The sequence below is a fragment of the Grampus griseus genome (genome assembly GCF_964374135.1).
Source record: "Grampus griseus genome assembly, chromosome: 2".
NCBI lineage: Eukaryota > Metazoa > Chordata > Mammalia > Artiodactyla > Delphinidae > Grampus > Grampus griseus.
In genome coordinates this window covers 42,821,171-42,842,972 of record NC_139018.1, presented here as the reverse complement: position 1 = coordinate 42,842,972, position 21,802 = coordinate 42,821,171, and the positions used below count along the sequence as shown (strand labels likewise).

Here is a 21,802-nt window from a genome sequence, read left to right as displayed (position 1 = left end):
GTGAAGTTTCAGAGCTACATCCAATGAGGACGGCAGGTAGCGAGCTCCAATCCGAAACTCTTCGGCGTCATGAGCAGCCAATAGGAGTTCGTGTAGAAGCGAGTCTGCTCAACAGCTTGTTATTTGGTGGATTGTGGCAGTAAATCGGGCGAGTGGGGAACGGGGCGCAGGAACTGCCGCCGCGGCCGGGAGTGGTGCTGCCCGGACTGGGGCCCACGGGGGTCAGTGGGGCGGAGGACTCGGGGGCTGACAGCGCGCACTTCACCGGCAGTTGGTAGGTGGGGAGAAGAGAAGCGGGGGATACTGAATGGAAGAAGCGGCACTAGCAGCTGGTGCTGCTGCCCGGGGTCCCGGTGCAGTTGGAAGCTTTGGAGGTGGGGAGGGGGATGCTTGGCAAGCGGGGTGGCGAGCGCAGGGGAAGGGGCAAGTCGTGGAGCAGCGGCAGCAACTGCGGGAACAGCCGCCGCAGCTGCCTCGTCGGCCGCTTCCCCGGGTTCCCCGGGAAAATGGCTGTGGGCTGGCCGCGCCGCTAAGTTTGCTTCCGCGAGGCGAGGAGCGGGCTGCTTGGGGCAGCCGGCCCCCAACTCCCCAGTGCGTCCTCCCCCGTGGAGTCCGTGGTTGGACCCGAGGGACTGGGGGCTGGTACTGCTCTGGGTTGTACAAAAAGTTGAGGCGGGCGCGGGGAGGAGGCGGCGGCTGCCGCTGTGCGGCTCCCCTCCCCTCCCACACCCTGTCCGGGCCACCTCCCCTCCTTCTCTCCGCCCCCCCAGCCTTCTTCCCCTCGCGGGTCTTCCCTCCCTCGCGCGCCTCGGGGCTGAAGGCCACGGCCCCTGCCCCTTCGGGTGAAGAAGTGCTTCTCCTTTCTGATATGGTGCAGAGGAAAGGAAGGAGAGCAATGGCGCCGTGACACTCCGCTGCCGCCACCGCGGGCCCGGGGCGGGCGGAGGGGGCCGATCGGCGGAGGCGGGGCGCGGGCCGAAGTCGGGGTATCCGGGGGGCGGCTGAGCTCGGCGACCGCGCCTGTGGGGGGCCCGGGGAAGCCCAAACGGCGCCCTGCCCTTCTTCAGAGCGACCCGTCCTGGGGCTCTGAGTTGAGCATTCCGGGTCAAAGTGGCGAGCGAGGCGGGGGCGCGGTGGGCCGCTGGCGAACTCCGCGGCGGAACCCACTGCCCTTTGGCGCCCGTGGGGTTCTTGCCACCCCCTCGGCTCCTGCGTCCTGGCTGCCCTCGGAGGGGATCTTATCCCTTCCCTGGTGAGGGTTCTGCCCCTCCCCGCTGGCGTTTGTTTACTTTCTTTCCCCGGGTCGCTCCCCTCGTTGACTGATTCTGTGCCTGTCTTTCCCCTCCCCTGGTTCCAGCGACGGAGAAGATAGCTCGTTGAGCTGGAACCCCACAGATCACCAGTGAAAATGAAGGTAAGTAGAGTCGACGCTGCTCGGAACCTCGTGCCCTGGACACTGACTGTCGTGAGGCCAGTGCTATGGAATGTCATTTTTTTGCTACTCAAAATTGATTCGTCTGCTGATCAGCGCTTTCTGAAAATGAGGACGTGTTGAATGGGTGAGAGATGATCATTGTGTCTAAATGCGGTCAGTTGGGCCCCTCTCCGAAGCAGTTAGCACTTTGGAAAGGCTGCTGCAGCCTTTCCATTGTTGTCCATTGGGCTAGTATTTTTAAACACTTCCTGTGTTGGCAGCGACCTTTGCAGAAGTAAAGCTTTTGTCCTGCTTTGGTTCTTTGGGGGATTTTTTGATTTTTTTTTTTTTTCTTCTCCAGTGCCAATGCGATTTTCTAAGGAAGGAATGTGTGGATTGTGTAAGGGAGATACCATTTCTTCTGGGGATAAAGTGAAATTTTGTGGGTAAAATATTTGAAGGTGAACTAAAACTAAGTATTATTATATATTATTATTATAACTAATAATACTTAATTTTAGTTCAGTAAATATTTTAAATGTATATCCAACCTAAAAAAAATTCTTCTGAAGACAACAAATATTGCAAACATCGTATGTGATGTTTAAAGGGAAAGGAAGGTATAACATCCTGCAGTTCCGTGGCATTGAATGTTTCAGGTCAGATATTTATTTGCAAAAAGTATTTCTTTTCAATTTGCGTTATTCGTAAATGCACTAACTTTAAACTTGATTCCTTACTCATTTACTCTTTCAGTGTATTAAGCTCTGAAATACAGGATTTTCCCAAACTTCCTCTTGCTTTCTTATCTCCTTGAAATGACAGTGTACCTTCTTTAATGTTAGTTGGGAAAACTTAATGAAAAATCATTTTCTACTTGAAAGTATTTCTCTAAAGTGTACACTGTCACCTTTGCACTTAGCATTGTTGAGTTGAGCTTTTATGAATACACTTAACTTTTGGAAAATATTCTTAAAATGACAGATTGAGATAGCAGTCATTCTGTTACTGTCAAGATTAAAATGAATGGTGAAGTGAAATTTCTCACATCTTTCCATGTATCATTCTGATCACGGACATTTGCTAAAAGTAGGTATTTCTTTGTGAAACTTTTTTTTTTAAATATACCAAGAAGATTAATATTGATAAACTAGGTACAGCTACCCTCAGTTCACATCTCTGCATTCATCAGTTAATTTAGATTTAAAGCTTTAAAATGCAGCTTTTAGCCAATGATTTTTCTAAATGCTCTCCTTATCAAAAGACTTCATTTATTATCTGTACAGTTATTATGTATCCAAAAACAGTTGCCTTTATGTAGCTATATTCATAAACATTTGGGCTTCCCTGGTGGTGCAGTGGTTGAGAGTCCGCCTGCCAATGCAGGGGACGCGGGTTCATGCCCTGGTCTGGGAGAAGATCCCACATGCCGCGGAGCGGCTGGGCCTGTGAGCCGTGGCCGCTGGGCCTGCGTGTCCAGAGCCTGTGCTCCGCAACGGGAGAGGCCAGAACAGTGAGAGGCCCGCGTACCGCAAACAAAACAAAACAAAACAAAACACATTTAATTATGTATTTGTTAGTGTTAATTTTAATAGCAATATTTCTTTTAATTTGAAAACAAAATTTCAGGAGGCCATAACTGACTAACTTAAAGTTTTATGAGACACTTAAAATAAATATACCTTTTCTGGATTTTTAAATTTTTTCATTTCTTAAATATATTATAAAATTGTTGAATCATTTTGTATCTGAATGAAAAAACATTATATTTCCTACTGATACTTTCTAGTTACAATTTAAATTGTTTTATGTTTTCGTGATATAGTTTATAAAGGATTGCTAATAAAGTGCTTTAGGGATATTTTTCAAATTATCAATGATACTAATAAGCAAATAATGTTAATGTTCTTATTACTTGAAATACAGAACCTTTTGATGGGACTTGGGGTTGGAGTAGGGGAAAATAGTAGTGACATTCATATTGTATGTTCCTTTCATCAGGCGGCGGATGAGCCTGCCTACCTGACAGTGGGAACTGATGTCAGTGCCAAGTACCGAGGTGCCTTCTGTGAGGCAAAAATTAAGACTGTGAAAAGGCTGGTAAAAGTTAAGGTAATTTTTTTTTTAATGGAACAGCTTTATTAACTCGATTGAAGAGAGTTAGGGATGGAATTCGGAGACTACAAATCAACATTTTATTTACTGAACTATTACTTCACTTCGTGAATCATTACTATGTGAAAGCACTGTTATATACAAAACTGTAGGAAAAGCACATTAAGAATTGGGAAATAAAGAACTCAAGATGAGAAATTATTCCAAGTGCTTCCATGAAATACCATACTCATGATACTTCCCATCATTTGGATCTTTCCTGTTTGCGGTAGCATGCTTACTTAGGCTATAATCTATTTTCTCTCCTTTCATATTATTCAGGTAGCGATGATTTCAAGTGATTAGAAAAAACAATAGATTACTAAAAACAAAACAGTGGGAATTATCATTTCAAGACAGCGATAAAAATGACTTAAGAATTTTATCCTAAGATAATTTTAAGATGCTTTTGTGACCAGAAAAAAAGTTATTGATTGCTGTACAATATTTGGAAGTACAGAAAAGTACTGAAGGATTAAAAGCCATAGTTGACCTCAGAAATCCTACTATTATCATTTTGTGTTTACTCCTAGTAATTTTTCTATATAAATGCTTTTAATAATCTTAGTTACTTAGACTACAAAGGTAATCCATGCTTATTATAAACTTTTTAACATTGTGGAACTGTATAATGAAGTTCATGGAGGTCCTCTGTGATATTACTCCAAAGAGCCTTTATGTGTTCTACCAAATTTTGTGCTGTGCCTTTCAGTAACAGTGTTGATGTTATTATTATCATTGGATCATTCTGTACTTTCAGTTTTGCAATTTGCTTTTCACTTACATATGTGATCCTTTCCTACAAAAATTAAGCACCCTGGAAGGAGGAAATGTTTGCTTTGTTCTGTTCACAATACCTAGAGCAGTGCCTTATAAACAGGGGGCGCTCAGAATGTGTTGAATGAATAAGTGAACAGTGGACCCAGGACCAGCAGCATCAGTCTCACCTGAGAACTGGTTTAAAATGCAAATTCTCAGGCCCCCACCCCAGACAAACTGAGTCAGAAACACTGAGGATGGGGTCCTATGATTGTTATAACAAGCCCTTCAAGTGTTTCTGATGCATGTTGAAGTTTGAGAACCATTAAACTAGAGGAGTGTGATTTGTGTGGTAGACAAATAGATTTATCTATGATTATTATAAACTTTCTGTTTAAATTTCCATCTGCTGGTGAAACTTTTCTTCGAGTATTCTTAGGATATCATTTGACATTCATTTCTTCCTTGTTTCATATAGCCTTTTTACTATGTCAGCTATACAGGATTTCCTTACTAAATATTTACTTGGAATTCTTTGAGAATTTTAACTTTTTGTTAGTATTGTGGCTCTTTGTAGATTAATTTATTTAATTTAAAATCAATACAGTGATTGTCTGGGGAGGTCTTATACATAAATTACCTAGAATTTGAAGTTTCCCCTTATTTGGGTACATGCTTCCTTTCCGTCTCCCTCTCCCATTCTCCCTCTCTCTTAATAGAGCAGGTTACCTTATATATGTGGGAGGATCTGTAGTAGAAGGGAGCACTTATTTGTGACTGAATTGCATATCAGATTATTATTTAGGTTTACTTTATAAAGGACCAGAAGACTTCTGGTTTTAATTTGTTTACCTTGCATGTAGGCAATAAAGTTTGATGCTGTTTTTTTTTAAATATACTTGGCGACGGAACCTTTATGACTAGTTGATAAAAAGCAATGAAGGCCATTTTAAGGTTTTACAATAATCACTACAGATTATAAACCTTCTATAGTCAATTCAGCAAACATTTATTAAGTGCCTGTAATATGTATTGACACTTGCTAACTGCTGGAGATATAGTGAGAAGGAGGACTCCAGCCCTCAAGGAGCTCACAGTTAGTGAGAGAGACAATAAATGTAAATACAATGGAATAAGTATTATACCAGAGGTAACTCCAGGATGCTAAGAAAGTATAAAGACATTTTTGTTACAGTATTACCATAAATGTACTGTTTTAAAAGTAACATGCAAACTATTGTGCAAAAATGTTTTTTAGGTACTCCTGAAACAGGATAATACTACACAATTGGTGCAAGATGACCAAGTAAAGGGTCCTTTAAGAGTACGTATTTTGTACAGTTTACAATCTGAAATGATGAATCGTAAATTCATACAGTGATTTATTGGATTTTATATTTGTAGATACACTTTTAAAATGTTAAAAAATGTTAATCAGAAAACAAAATTACAAATAACGTGTTGTAGAGTTAGTATAAATTACAATATTACAACGGCTGTATCCTTAGTTAAAGAATGTTAAACATCTTACAGAAGGATAATTTAATATATGTGGACATGAGTTTCAGCTACCTTTTGTTTTGAATTCTTGGACTGAATACTACATTTTGTTTTTCATATTGTTGCCACAGGTGTTTAGCTTGATAAGTGTAATATACCAGTATCATAAGTCTGAATCTTCTGTTTTTCTAACTTACCAAGTAAACTATGTTGACTTAATAGTTCAATTTAATGAATACCTACATTATGTTTTCCATCCATTTCTGGCCATTTGTTTATGTTATAAATCTTCATTATGTCAGAGTACCACTTCGGTTAATATCTGATATACAAAGGTCTGGAAGCTGAAAGAAGGTCAACTGGTCCATCCCTCTCTCTCCAGGTGAACCTTTATCTAAAAGGTCCCTTAAATACAAATGCTGAATCCAATATTCAATATTTACATGAAAGAAAATTGAAGCTGTTTTTGCTGTCCTATGGTGTTTTGGTTCTTACATTCCACAATTTTCTTGAAGGCAGTATCATGTAGTTAAAAAAAGCTCTGAAATGAGACTTAAAAGACTGGGTTCTCATCCTGGACTCTTTGCAAATTATTCTCTCTTCCTAAACCACAATTTCCAACACGTAAAATAGGGGTAATAATAGCTATCTTACTTAAGCCTAAGCATTTTGAGACTTGAATTGCATGGTAAATGTATGAACACTATAAATGATAAAGATCTAAGCCAATGTAAGGTATAATTACCATAAATAGATATATTTTTTTAACCCAGGTCATATAGTTGGTACGAGTGATTTGGTTTGTTTGTTTAAATTTGGTGATGAAATTTCGATTTTTTGTTTTAGGTTGGAGCCATTGTTGAAACAAGGACATCTGATGGATCCTTTCAGGAAGCTGTTATCAGCAAGTTGACAGATGCTAGTTGGTATACTGTGGGTAGGTAGTTAGGTAATTTAATATAGAGGATTTAATTTGCGGGTTTCATATCTATCTCTCTGTTTTGTAAATTCATTGAATCATTACCTTGGCAGAGAAATATGTATTCTTTCCTGTCAATTTACTTGATATAGACAGCTAAAATTTTAATGACACCCTGATGGTAAAAAAAAAACCCAATTATCTCTTTATAGTAACTTGGCCACTTATGGCTATTTCATCCAAGAATGTACTTCTTTTTTAGGTTATCTTGATATTTCCCTTCAAGAAAGTTAAATTATATGGTTATTTTTCTTGCATTAGAAAAGTCAATAAAACTTAGTATTGTAAGTCATCAGACTTTTAAACTTTTTCTGGAATTACAATTAAAATTGCATAGTTGCAGTCTTTTTTTGTATTGCTGCCTATTCTATATAAGGGTGCTATAGATATTACCACAGAATTTACAGACTAAAAAAATTTGGGCCAGAGTAGATTCAAGCCTAGGTGATCATAGCTTAATTTTTGATTTTCAGTGCAGTCAGGACTCTCTTAGTAACACCTTTCACGAAAGATATATATGCTGCTAATGTGAATTCATTCTTAACATTTCATGCATAAGCTTATACTGGCTTTAAAAAACTTTACTGTAGTGAGTAGCAACAAGTGTCACAGTGCATGTAAATGAAAACCTAAATGTAGTACCTATATTGTTGCTGTCATTATGTTGATGAGAATAGCAATAATTAAGATTTTCAAGTCTCCTCTCATTACTTTCAGACTACACAGTCCTGTGGATAACATCCAATCGTTGGCTTTACACTGAACATCTATAGCATTATTTGGTTTTTACATTTATGTCTTGGTATAAAAGATATAATTATAGTGTTGTGGTTTCCTTGCAGAAGGTAAAGAAATGACCCTTTAGGTTTATTTTTAGTTTACTTGATTTGTTGCTTTGGGTAAACATCATTCATCTGTAGTTGATGCTCAAAGCTGTGAAGAACACGCTTTGGTTGAAAATTGTACTTCCTGTGTCTTACTCTGTGGCTTCTATTAGTAGTAGCAATGTGCTGTATGTACCTAATATTTTCTAACCATTTTTATTCTTAGACCTCCTACAAGTTGGTGTTGGTTCACAATAGTGCTATTATTCTGAACTATACATATATATATATATATACATATATATATATATATTTTTTTTTTTTTTTTTTGGCGGTACGCGGGCCTCTCACTGTTGTGGTCTCTCCCGTTGCGGAGCACAGGCTCGGGACGCGCAGGCTCAGCGGCCATGGCTCACGGGCCCAGCCACTCCGCAGCATGTGGGATCTTCCCAGACCCGGGCACGAACCCCTGTCCCCTGCATCGGCAGGTGGACTCTCAACCACTGCGCCACCAGGGAAGCCCTGAACTATATATTTTTAGGAGGCTTAATTGTAACTGTTGATAGTTGTTAGAGATTTAAAAACTAAGCTTAAACTTAACTGTTAGATTTTAAGTGGATACAATTTTGCTATATTAAACAAAGCAGTGGTAAAAATTACAGGAGTTGATGTGTGCAGACTCATGGGAAATAATATGATGCATGTTTGAATACTAACATGCATCCTGTTTGGTGTCCAATATCAAGGTTACATTCACAATACTTGTGAAGTTTTCCTGATGTAATGCTTACACTTCTGCAGCAGCAATACTTTTCAGGTTTTCACATTTTGGATTTTCTGCACCCCAGAATAATCCTTCATTTATGAATAGCAATCTCTGTCCTTTACCTGAATGGCACTTTAGTATTGATGAAAACTAGTTGCTACTTAGCATTCTTTGTGGTGATTTTCTTTGATAGACAATAACAGAAGAAATTGTATAATTCTTGTTCTCAAAGAGCTTAGAATCTTAATTGCATATGGTTCATATATTAAGCATTAATGTACATAAGAATCACTTGGTGCTCATTTGAAAAAAAAAGGATTTGAGGACCCCAAATCTCTCTAATTTAGTAGGTCTGGGATGGCAACCCAAGAATCTGTTTTATAAGCACATTGGCTGAATCTAATGCAGTTAGTACACACTTAGAAAAACAGACCACATTTGTAGAAACAGAGACCAATTAGGGGAGAAGAATCCAAAATACTTAAAATTTTTGCATCTGTGTAATGAGAGACAGTGACCAAAAAATTTTAAGATGTTAAGAGGCACTATTCTCTTAAGTATTAAGAGTATTAAGTATTAAGAGGCACTATTCTCGTAAGTATTAAGAGAATTAAGTATATTCTCTTATTCTCTTTATAGCACTCTGCTATAAAGAATGTTTAGGTGTTGAAGGATGTAGGCCACATAAAGAATGATCCTTATTAAAAGATGGCAAAATAAAATGTGTGATCTCTCACAGGTCACGAACTTTCTATAATTTTCTTTAATTGAGTGACGACTTAATTGCTCTTTTCTGGATTTTTTCTTGATTTCTAATTCCTAGCAAAGTGTTATATAGGTAGAATCAGAAAGTATTCAAAGTATTGTTAATGGTCTTGATGTTTCTTGATTTTAAAAGAACTTGAAATTATGTCAGGCTCTTAAAAATGAAACAAAAGGGGATACCATACTGCTGATTTGGATTAAATAGGAGTTATAATTATCAGTGATCAAAAGTTATCTGAGAAACTGTTATTAACTCCTTATATAATATAGGTATTAATTTTTCATATTATAGCTGAATGATCAATTTTGAAAAAGATTATGGATCTAATATAACTCAATTAAAAAAAATCTAATAATACCTTGCCCTCCAGTGTTGAACAACAAATAGCACCAGTTCATGGATTTTTATGTTTTTTGAGACTTTGAAATATTTCCCCTTCCTATCATAAAACAATGCTTCCTAGTAGCTTATTCATTTGGCAGTTCTTTTGCTTGCATTAAAGATAAGGAATCTGTAATATATGGAAGTATATTGTTATCTGTCCAGCCATTCAGAAGATACCAAAATTGGGATTAGAATTCATATCTCCACTTGAATGTTGCCTTTAATTCCTGACAAATATAACTGTCAGTAAGACATTCTAAAACTGTTTTTCTTTTGCTTTGTTAGAATATAAAAATAACACATGGTATTTGAAAAATAAGAAAAATGTAAAGGAGAAAGTTGCTTTTAATTTAAATAATTTATATATAAATGTACATAAACACATCATATGTCAAGTTTAACACTAAAATATTTTCGATCATTGATATATTGTGACAAATGCTTTTTAAGTTTCTGGATTTTTTTCATACCTTCTTATTATTTTGCACATCAGTTTGATCAGATCTCATGGAAATTCTAAGTTAAAGGAGTAGAGGAGGGTTACATTAACCTGGTGAATGGACTGACTTTTGTAGAATGTACTGTAGGCTTATAAGGCTTTTAATTTGATTAGAACTGCTTATGACAAATGTTGTTATAACCAGAATCAACCACAAAATGTTTTCAAAGCCAAATGGTTATTCCCCTGACTAGAAAATCATTCATTAAGAAAAAAAGTACTAAGTAACAAATCTATTTAGTCCTGTGATAGGCTTTAACCCATTGTTTAAATAGCCTTCTGTAAGACTTAACATCTCATGATATTTTGTTAACATAATTATACATTTGAATGTTAATTTCTTAAATTTCCAGATTCCTGAAGTTTTTGATCTTAGCTGCTGAGGGGCTTCTATAGTTATCACAGATGATTTTATGAGCAACAGAACTATTGGTTTTACCTAGGGTATGCATATATTTTTAATTTTAAAGTTTTTACTGTATCACGTGAAATGTTTTGTTAATTGTTACCGATATAAGCAGATATAACAATAATACTTATTTTCACCAAGTCAGAATTCTTTTTTTTGTCTGTTTTTTGTTTATTAACAAGATAAAGTTTGAGGGTTTTAAAAAAATTAATTTTTATTATTGAAATATAGTTGATTTACAGTGTCGTGTTAATTTCTGCTGTATAGCAAAGTGATTCAGTTAGACATATGTATACATTCTTTTTAATATTCTTTTCTATTATGGTTTATCACAGGATATTGAATATAGTTCCCTGTTCTATACAGTAGGACCTTGTTGTTTATCAAGTTAGAATTCTTAAACTCTCTTCCCAGTGTTCATTTTATGCCTCTGTTTCTTACCTGTTTGTTAATTCATTTTGATCCCCCCTTAACTAAATTGTAGCTCATAGATGAACCTTCTAATTCTCAATTTCTTTATCTATAAAAGGAAGATAGTGATTCCGACCCTGTAGAGTCTGCTGTGAGGATTAGGGCATAGTAGAAGCTTAATAAGTAATAGCCAATTATATCTTTGGATAGATAAAGTTAATTTACTGTTTTTATTATCTTATTATTCTCCAGCATCTAACAGTGCTATGATAACAGGTAAATCTTTTGTATTTAGTAGTTAGATTAGATCCCTTTTACTTTTGTTTCTTTGAATTCTAACAGTTTAGGGTCAGTCTTTGTTTCCATTAGCATTATTTTGTCTAGTACGATTAATGTTATAGAGAGAGTCTTAGCTTTGTCATTGTCCTCAAATTAGGTTTTAGAATTTTTATGTAATATACTAACAGAGATACAACTTTTGTAGTATCTGCTCTCTTGCACTCAGTGAATGATCTATTCAAATGCCATTTTTGGCAAGTATAAGACATTTCATATCTTATAATTACTAAATCCTTATACTCTGACTTTTTTTCTCTTGGCGTGCTGTAGTATACACCTTGAACCAAAAATAAGCTTAATATACTATACACACACCAGTTAATTATTTCACTCTTATCAAAATGCTAGAGTCAGTGTTCAATGCCTTGAAATTATGTGTTCTTTAAGATGATATTTCTAACATGGAAGTTATAGAGGAAACTTTTTGTTTTTGGCCGCACCGCATGGCGTGTGAGATCTTAGTTCCCTAACCTGGGGTTGAACCTAGGCTCTTGACAGTTAGAGTGCAGAGTCCTAACCACTGGACTGCCAGGGAATTCCCTAGAGGAAACTTTTTTTTTTCTTGCGTTATGCGGGCCTCTCACTGTTGTGGCCTCTCCCATTGCAGAGCACAGGCTCGGGACGCGCAGGCTCAGCGGCCATGGCTCACGGGCCTAGCCGCTCCGCGGCATGTGGGATCTTCCCGAACTGGGGCACGAACTCGTGTCCCCTGCATTGGCAGGCGGACTCACACTGCGCCACCAGGGAAGCCCGAGGAAACTTTTTTTAATCAATTTATTTTATTTATTTATTTATTTATTTTTGGCTGCGTTGGGTCTTCCTTGCAGTGTGCGGGCTTCTCATTGTGGTGGCTTCTCTTGTTGCGGAGCACGGGCTCTAGGTGCGCGGGTTTCAGTAGTTGTGGCTTGTGGGCTCTAGAGCACAGGCTCAGTAGTTGTGGCGCGTGGGCTTAGTTGCTGCGCGGCATGCGGGATCTTCCCAGCCCAGGGCTCAATTCAGTGTCCCCTGCACTGGCAGGCGGATTCTTAACCACTGCGCCACCAGGGAAGCCCTAGATGGAACTTCTTAATGATTTTGATAATCAGGGATGTCATGATTAAATAGGTCCACTATGTTGTCAAGTTTTCTGTTTGTCTTTCAGAAAATCTTGAGAAGTTATATGGCTCAACAAACTTGTATAAAGTACTCAAATACATACCTTTGTATAGTTTTATGAATTAAAAAAAATTCTTAAAAATATTTTTTAAGAGAAACAGAGAAAATTCTGTTTCTCTTTGTTCACTTGAAGTTGGAAGGGGTTCGGTTCCTGTGAAAAAATGTAAAACGCTTATTTGTACCACAATTGACTTTGGTCCTTACCTTATTTCTAACCATGGTAAAATTGTGTTGAAGTGAGATTAATTTTTTCCTTCAAAAATCTGATATATTTTCAAGGTGAATATTTTAGAAAAACAAGAACTCAGAATGTTAAATTGTTGAAATTTCTCATCAGAGCATTTTGATTTGGGGCTGCCATTGATTAATAATAAAACCTTGTGGAAAAGATTTTGTTGCGTAAATTTGATATTAGTGATTTGTCTTATAGTCTCATTTTCCTTCCTCACATCTCTACCACTTAAATGTGGTGTATATAGTGTATGTGTGCGTGTCCAGTGTCACCGTCTTTGCTATTGTAGGCATTAAGGAAAATTGGAACTTTTAAGTTTTATTCTTTAGCATACTTATGGACATTAATAATAACATGAAAAATTATTTTAAGTTTGGTATGATAATTTCATGATTTTGAATTTTTCAAAGAGCAGTGGTTTATCAGACTCGATGACACCATATAAATCATAATTGTGATACAAATGTTTAAAGCAGTGTTAATCAAGTGTAGATTGGTGATGTAATTGTTGGAGGATGTTGTGTTTTATCCTGTCATTGTGTCTGCAGGTGGTCATTAATTTCTGCATCATTGACAGTGTATAACACAGATGATTTTGCGGAATTATTATGGTTCTTTAAATATGTGCACCAGGAGCTTTTAATATTCTCTGCATTGTCTCCTGCATGTAAGAGAACCTAAACTAGGTGTCTTTAGTCTAAGAGAAGGAACTGACTGAGGTGGATAAATATTGAAGAAGTTGAGTACTCTTACATAGTTAAGTTTCTACCGTGAAAAAAGTTTATGATTCAAAGGCAAAGTTTTTGCTAATAAAGCAGCCCTTTAAAAAAAATTCAGGATTGTAATTATATAGGTAACAAGGTAAAGATTTTAAGATATTAAATCAAGATAATGTAGAATTTTCCTTTCTTAACATTAATATATTCTGTTAAATTGGAAAAATATTAAAAAATTGGAAAACATGTAGAATTATAAAAATTAGGATTAAATCTTAAAATAATAATCACTTTTGTTTATGTATGCTTTCCTGTGTATGTGCTTTTTCCATAATATATATAAACATTTGTTGATGTGTATATGCATTTTAAGTATCAGAGGTAAGGATTCTGTCTTCTTGTATTTTATTTTTTCAAAATGCTGGGCATCAGATATCTTATGAAAAAATTTTCTTTGTGAATATTAGATGGTAAAATCAGAGTACCTTTCTAGAAAATTAAACCTTAGGGAGGGTAGGAGAGAGGGAGACGCAAGAGGGAAGAGATATGGGAACATATGTATATGTATAACTGATTCACTTTGTTATAAAGCAGAAACTAACACACCATTGTAAAGCAATTATGCCTCAATAAAGATGTTAAAAAAAAACCCTATAAAATTATCAAAATAATATATATAGCTAGATATATGAAGAGCATTGGTGGTAAATTGTTAAATTCCTTGCCCCCATTTTCTTGAAATATTTACACATAGTTTCCAAGTAGTATTTCTTTTAAATGTAGTAGAAATAAAAACTTGAGAAAGCTTCTGTGCAATTATGACTTATTTTTTAGAATTAAAAAAATTCTCTTTCTGGTGTTTAAACTTTTATTTCTAAACTTCTTGCATCCTCCTCTAGCAAAAGAAACAAGTTGAATCTTATGACTTTAGAATTTGGCAGCCAGTACTTCTGTTGTATTAGGTTATCATGCAAATAAGTAGAAGCAGTAGAATGAACCAACAGCATTACGAGCAGTCAGGCAGTTTCTGGACATTAGAGATACTCCATTGATAACTGTTGCGAAGAAACCCATAATACTTCTTTTTTTTTTTTCTGTACGCGGGCCTCTTACCGCTGTGGCCTCCCCCGTTGCGGAGCACAGGCTCCGGACACGCAGGCTCAGCGGCCATGGCTCACGGGCCCAGCCGCTCCGCGGCATGTGGGATCTTCTGGACCAGGTCACGAACCCGCGCCCCCTGCATCAGCAGGCGGACTCCCAACCACTGCGCACCAGGGAAACCCCTACTTCTTTTTTTTAAACCAGGTTTTTGCTCGTTCTTCTAAAATTAAAGGTAATTTAATATCTGTGCTTTGACTAGGTTGCTCATGGTTTAAGAAGGTCGTTCTGTAGTGATAGAGATTGAAAAAGTGAATGGAGACACTTAAGCAGTTTGGGGCAGCCCTTAACCTGTGTTTGTTTGGTATCTATAGAATGAAAAATGTGTGTAAATTTTAAAAGGTTTTGAAGCGTAACTAACAATGGTTCTTAAGCTCCAGGTAAATAGCAATAAGTGTGCATAAATTCTCTGATATTTTCTGCCTATTGCAGTGTTTGATGATGGTGATGAGAGAACATTGAGACGTACCTCACTATGCTTAAAAGGAGAGAGACATTTTGCTGAGAGTGAGGTAGGGTAACATGGATGGACTTTTAAAATTGAACAACAGCTACTAATGTAGAAGCAAAAAGTGATTTAATTTGTCTGTTTTTTATCCAGACTCTTGACCAGCTTCCATTAACAAATCCAGAGCATTTTGGAACTCCAGTAATTGCAAAGAAGACGAACAGAGGAAGGAGGTCCTCTCTGCCTGTGTGAGTGTTTTCATGTACAGTAACATTACAATTATCACGACATTAAATAAGTGGTTTTTCTACAGTGGTGAAATTTGTTTGGGTGGCCTTTCCACAGCATCTTGTATCCTTGTTTTAGACATTTTACCCTGAGTAGACTTTGTTCTTAATTCTTGGACAAAGTAATAGGAATAATGATCTCAACCCCTTTTTAAAAAAGGCTATTTTTGTTTTGAGTTACTTTGCCAAATTCCTTAATTGATAGGATTATTTTGCTATGTTATGTGCGTATATGTGTTTTCTTAGCCTTATTTCAAAAACATTTCAAGTTTAAAAATTGTAAGAATAATACAATAAACTTTCATATACTCATCATCCAGATTCACTAAATTATTAAAACTTTTTGACACATTTGCTTTATCATTTCCTGTCTTTATATACATATATTATAATTATTTTTTATTTAATAATAATTTAAACTGGCTGAACCATTTAAGAGGAAGTTGCAAGCATCATGACTTCTTACCCCTAAATAGTTTATGTAAGAACAGGGACATTCTCTTATATAATCGAAGTATGGTTATCAAATTCAGAATAGATAACATTGATAGAATGCTATTATCTGATAATATATAATACATATTTCAGATTTTGCCAGTTGTCCCAATAATAGCCTTTATACCATCGCCTGATTCCAGGATTCAATCCAAGATCATGCATTGCATTTAGTTTACGTGGTTCTTAAGTCTCCTTTAATCTAGAAAAGTTCCTCAGCCTTTTTTTGTCTTTTCATGACAGTGACATTTTTGAAGAGTACAGGCCAATTGTTTTGTAGATTTTTCCTCATTGTGGCCTTGTCTGATTGTTTAGTTATCCAGATAGGTTATCTAAATAAACCTCCTGATGTGTTTGGTGAGATCTTTTCCTAACCTGTTGGAGAATTAGAGTTATATTATCTGGAACCTGGCATACATAAAAAGTGGAAGGGCAATCTCTTAAACTGTATTTGGCACAGTGAATACTTCCTGGTGATATAGGTTTTCTGTCCCAGCCAGTGGTTGGCATGAGAGTCTAAGTCCAGGTCCTCACTGATCTAGTGAACTGGACTCAGAGTTACCATGGACAGCGCAGGACTACCCCTTTAGGGCTAGGGAAGTATCCATTTCTTCAATTCCGACTTGAATGAAGAGGCTACTACCCTGGGGTAATGACTGTATCAAAAATGGTTGATGTTAAGATTATGATAAAGTTATTCTAACTTTTAGTAACGAAGATGAAAAAGAAGACGAAAGTAGTGAAGAGGAAGATGAAGATAAGCGACGTCTCAATGATGAATTATTAGGAAAAGTTGTAAGTGTGGTATCTACATCTGAGAAGAGTGAATGGTATCCTGCTTTGGTAAGTATGGTTTCTTTGCAGAGTTAATTAACCATTTAAAGTATTTGTTTAACATGGATTTTAAGAAAGCATTTAAAATATTTTGAGAGTGTTACACAAATTTAGTTTGGACTTTATTGCAAAATTGAGCAGTCCTACTCAGGTCCCACATTCTTCACTGTCTTCTTTTGTTATTTCCTTTCTTTAATTCTCTGTAACCAAGTATTTATTGAGATCTTTCAGTTTTTCCTTCAAAATGTGTCCAGTGGTCTGTGTTTACTCTGTTCCCATCACCTTTTTCACCTGATGTATAGTACCTACCACCAGCTTCTCTTAACTTGATGCCTGAATGCTTTCTTTACTAAATTCAGACTTATTTTCTAGAAGTAACTTTTATAGAGAAATTTTAAAACATTGATTTAATCATGATAGTCCCATTCTCAAAAAAAAAAAAAAAAAAACCGGCACTAACTCTGCCTAGTGAATCAATTCTGCATTTTTAGATGGGTATCTGTGGTCATCCTTAGCTTTTAGTTTGTTTCTCATTTTCAGTGTAAGCTGTCTACTTAGGCTGTTTCTTAACTGCTCCCTGTGTAAGACACTTCACTCCTCCAGTCCTTTACCCCTTAAATCAATTAGTATTTACTAAGGATTTGCAGTGACTTCAGCTTTGCTCTAAGCTCCTTAAGAAAAGAAAGAGGTATGAGACATAACACATTGCCCTCAAGGAGTTTACTATACACATCTCAAAGACTGTGTAGTAGTTAAATATTATACAGTAATTTAAAAAACTTTTGGTGCAGACACTGGAATAGGACAAAGAGTTTTAGGGAAAGGAAGGGTATACCTAAGCTTTAGAAATGGCAAATCTTGGGTAGGTTGGTAGAGAAAACTAACCTTTGCTTACTTGGGAAAGGAATGAGAAGGTATGGGGAAGAGAATTACTTCACAAGAGGAATCAGTAGTACTTGGTAATACCTATCTCCCTTTTCTCTTCTTCCTACTCCTCTCTTAAATATGTCTTAAGGCTCAGCTCAGGTCCTACCTTTCCTGCAGATTCTCCCCTAACCACTTTAACATAAGTATGCCCCTTCTTCTCTGAGTTTTGATATCACTTATATCTCTAATAATAATTTTGGCACAAAATACCTCCCAAATTAGGTTAGCCTCCTTTAAAGAACTGAGGCCTTTTTTTTTTTTTTTTAGGTTTCTATGTGCATGTAAATACATTACTCAATTCCTGTGTAGTAGATTTACTTCACATAGGAAAAGTCTGAAAATCCTTTGAACCTTTCAGTTGTATAGGCCAACAAGTAAATGGGTTTGGATTCAGAATACTCAGGTCATAATTTGTCAAGAGATTAAAAAAAAAAAACCTTTATTTACTCAACAGGTTTATCATTTCCCAGGTAATAAAATGAAAGATGAGTAAGAGTCAATGTAAGACTCAATCTTACATTTGATGATTTTAGTGTACTGCAGAGAATAATCCAAGTAACTGTAATATAAAATAGTATACATTCAATATTAGGACTTCTTGTCCTGAGACCTTGCATTTATTTGAAGGAAATCCAAAAAGAAAAAAAATAAAAAGCCTTCATGAAGCTTTTGAGCTGAGCCTTGAAGGATTTAAAGTTAGTTAGCAGAGCTTCACTAGAGAACTTTCTTAGAAGAAACAGAATAAGTAATAGGAAAGAAGGGGGTTTGTTCATGAAACTATTTGCTCTGGGAATTCATTTTGGCTAAATATTAGATGTGAATAGGGGCATAATAGGAAAGAAGACTGGGAAATAATTTGGATTGAGGACAGAAGGGTCTTTAAAATTTCATCTAAAGAATCTGGACATAGTTCTGCATAGAATTTTGCAGAAGAGTGACATTATTTGAGCTGCATATTTAGGAATGTTAATGACGCAGTGGTATGGTGGATGGATTGTTGTTGAAAGGAGTGGAGGTGATAGGAATCAATTTGGAGGCCATTAGAATGGTTCACAGGTGAGGTAATTAAGCCTTGGGTTCTGTCTACTCATCCTTTAAGACTTACCTTTAGCCTTTGCTGCCACACATTTTCCCTTCCCAGGTCTGGTTAAATCTTCCTCCTAGGTGTTTTTATTGATATTTTATCTTATGCCTAGTTGGTATCACTGTACTTAGCCTTCGTTATGTTTTTTTTGTATATCTTTTTGTATTTACCCTTCCATTTCAGTGTTAGCTCCTTGAGGGCAGACACAACTATATTATTAGTCTAGTAATTACCAGCACCTAACAAACAAAAAAACATTTAATACCATCTGATGTTAAAACAGCTGATACAACTGCCAAGAATTTTTGATTGTCTGGACATAACACTGTTTAATATGATAGTCATGAGCCATGTGTGGCTATTTAAGTTTAAATTGTAACTTAATTAATATTAAATAGAATTAAAAATTCAGTCTCTCAGTTGAACTGGCCACATTTCAGGTGCTCAGCCCCATGTGATTCATTGCTGCTATATTGGTCAGTGCCGACAGAGAACATTTCCATCATTGCCTAAAGTTCTGTGGTTGGTGCTCGATTACCACAGAGGGGCTAATGTTGAGCAGGTACAGTTCAGCAATTTATTAGTAGTCTTTAATGTTTTTTAAATATTAAATTCTATAAAGAATATACAGAGATTGGTTAGTTACAAATGTTAAGACATTTGTTATTTTTAAAAGTTAAGAAATTTAAAAGTTCTTCATTCAGATTTTCTCTGACTTGTTTAAATACTAAAAGTTGTACATGCCTTGGTAAGAATGGGAACTTAGGTGCTTATTTTAACCAAATAGCCAGATTTCAAAATTGATCCTGATTTAAGTGCATTTAAAAAAAATAATAATATGGCATGTCTTCATCATAGATCATACATTTTGTTTTTTGGACAGTAAATGAGTTGTTATTATTTGGCTTAGAATAAATCCTAATATTTTTAAAGTGGTCACATTATGGTTTATATTTCATTAATTATTCATTTTAATATCTAATGACTGTATATTAAATATCTAGAAAGCCAATATGCTAAAGAAAAATTATAAGGCAATCTTTTGTAAGTAAATTTATTATGGTATGGAAGCTGTTGACAATGAACCTATTTCTTGTCAAATATAATCATTTCAAGAAGTTAGGGGATCCAGAATTGTTATTTTAAAAAATATATTCTTTCTTTGAGTAGGGAAAGTAGTAATCAATCTGCTTTTATTTTATATTTCAGGTAGTATCTCCCAGTTGTAATGATGATATCACAGTGAAAAAAGACCAATGTTTAATTCGGTCATTTATCGATTCTAAATTGTGAGTAATGAATCACTTAATAGTGTTACATTGGGAGAAAAAAATGGAAATCAAGACTTTATTTTTTAAAATTTAATCATTTCATGAACTGAGAAGTTGTTACCTAATATGTTTTGACTTTTTTGTAATGTAGGTTATTTAAAAAAAAGTTTTTTTAAATAAATTTATTTTATTTTTGGCTGCCTTGGGTCTTCAGTTGCTGTGCGCGGGCTTTCTCCAGTTGCGGCGAGTGGGGGCTACTCATCATTGTGGTGCGCGGGCTTCTCATTGCGGTGGCTTCTCTTGTTGCGGAGCACAGTCTCTAGGCACACAGGCTTCAGTAGTTGCAGCACGTGGGCTCAGTAGCTGTGGCTCGCGGGCTCTAGAGTGCAGGCTCAGTTGCTGTGGCACATGGGCTTAGTTGCTCCGTGGCATGTGGGATCTTCCCCGACCAGGGCTCGAACCCGTGTCCCCTGCATTGGCAGGCAGATTCTTAACCACTGCACCACCAGGGAAATCCCTAAAATTTTTATATAAAAACTGAATAACAGTATTTGAGAATAATATTTAAAAAGTTTTAAAATAAAGCATAGTATTGATTTTCTTTTTAATTGTAAGAATTCTTTTTTTAATTTATTTTATTTATTTATTTATTTTTGGCTGCGTTGGGTCTTCATTGCTGCGTGCGGGCTTTCTCTAGTTGTGGCGAGCAGGGGCTACTCTTCCTTGCGGTGCTCGGGCTTCTCATTGCGGTTGCTTCTTTTGTTATGGAGCAAGAGCTCTAGGCGTGCAGACTTCCAGCAGCTGTGGTTTACGGGCTGTAGAGACCAGCCTCAGTTGTTGTGGCGCATGGGCTTAACTGCGCCACGGCATGTGGGATCTTCCCGGACCAGGGCTGGAACCTGTGTCCCCTGCATTGGCAGGCAGATTTTTAACCACTGAGCCATCAGGGAAGCCCTAATTGTAAGAATTCTTTATTTTTATTATGTGTACTATTTCATATTATAAAACATGAAATTTACTTTTAATAGAATTTATATTACTAGAGTAATTATTTTGACTTTTTTTCTGATTAAATGTCAGATTTTGAACTCCAATAAAAATTAATTTAATAAAAGGTCAGAGTTTTAGAAACCTTCCTTCACTTCAACTTTGCTTTGTTTCCAAAAAATGTAAAATTATGTATTCATTGAGTTGTGATTCTCTGTGAAAAATTTGATACCATAATATATCTTACAATGATAAAAATATTTTAGTGTTACCATCTATTAAATTTTTCATACTGAACTGAATAGTAAATTTGAGAAATATGAAAGATCAAAATAGACACTATAAGGAAAATACCATGCTGATATAAATAAACTACCCCATATTGTAGGTAAGACGGTTGCATAAATTGAAATATTACAAATGTGAGGCTCTCAAATTAGTGTGCTTTGAGTATGTGAATCTTTAGAATTAAGATATTAGCTTTGCCTGTATTACCTCTTGCCCTTTATTAAGGATTAGGATATACATGGTCTTTTTAAAACAATTTATAAGTAAAATAATTTTGATTTTGAGATTTATATTTTCTGTGTTAACATGACTCTTTAAGTGATAATTCTTATTTAGTAATGGTTTCCCTCCTATTTATTTTTCTCTATAATTAGTTATTCTATAGCAAGAAAGGATATCAAGGAAGTAGACATTCTCAGTCTACCTGAATCTGAGCTCTCTGCTAAACCAGGTAAAATAAGGATGAATCAATTCATTATTTCATGATGTGACTCTAAATGGCAAATTTAGTGACAAAAGCAAGACTGAATATTTTCTGGTGCCATTTTAACTGTTTAGAGTTGGTATCCACTCTTTTTTTTTTTTTTCCCCACTCTTCTTTAATGCCTTTTTTTAATATCTAGATGAAGTGTTTGACCTTAATTCTTTGTATGTTTTATCACTAACATTTCTGACAGTATTCCCTAGAGAAAAATAAACATTAATATAATATTATA

At 36.2% G+C, this 21,802-nt stretch overlaps 1 protein-coding gene across 1 annotated transcript in view; it reads left to right on the top strand.

Annotated features, from left to right (window-relative positions):
* The first annotated feature begins 146 nt into the window (after nucleotides 1-146).
* ARID4A (AT-rich interaction domain 4A) overlaps nucleotides 147-21,802 on the top strand; it is a 59,030-nt gene continuing 37,374 nt past the window's right edge. Inside the window, exons 1-10 of the mRNA XM_082648856.1 lie at nucleotides 147-274; nucleotides 1,358-1,414; nucleotides 3,416-3,526; nucleotides 5,586-5,651; nucleotides 6,674-6,764; nucleotides 14,898-14,977; nucleotides 15,067-15,161; nucleotides 16,406-16,538; nucleotides 19,750-19,829; nucleotides 21,461-21,537. Coding sequence (XP_082504982.1) covers nucleotides 1,409-1,414; nucleotides 3,416-3,526; nucleotides 5,586-5,651; nucleotides 6,674-6,764; nucleotides 14,898-14,977; nucleotides 15,067-15,161; nucleotides 16,406-16,538; nucleotides 19,750-19,829; nucleotides 21,461-21,537 — 739 coding nt within the window. The 5' untranslated portion in view covers nucleotides 147-274; nucleotides 1,358-1,408. The remainder of the gene's footprint in view (nucleotides 275-1,357; nucleotides 1,415-3,415; nucleotides 3,527-5,585; nucleotides 5,652-6,673; nucleotides 6,765-14,897; nucleotides 14,978-15,066; nucleotides 15,162-16,405; nucleotides 16,539-19,749; nucleotides 19,830-21,460; nucleotides 21,538-21,802) is intronic.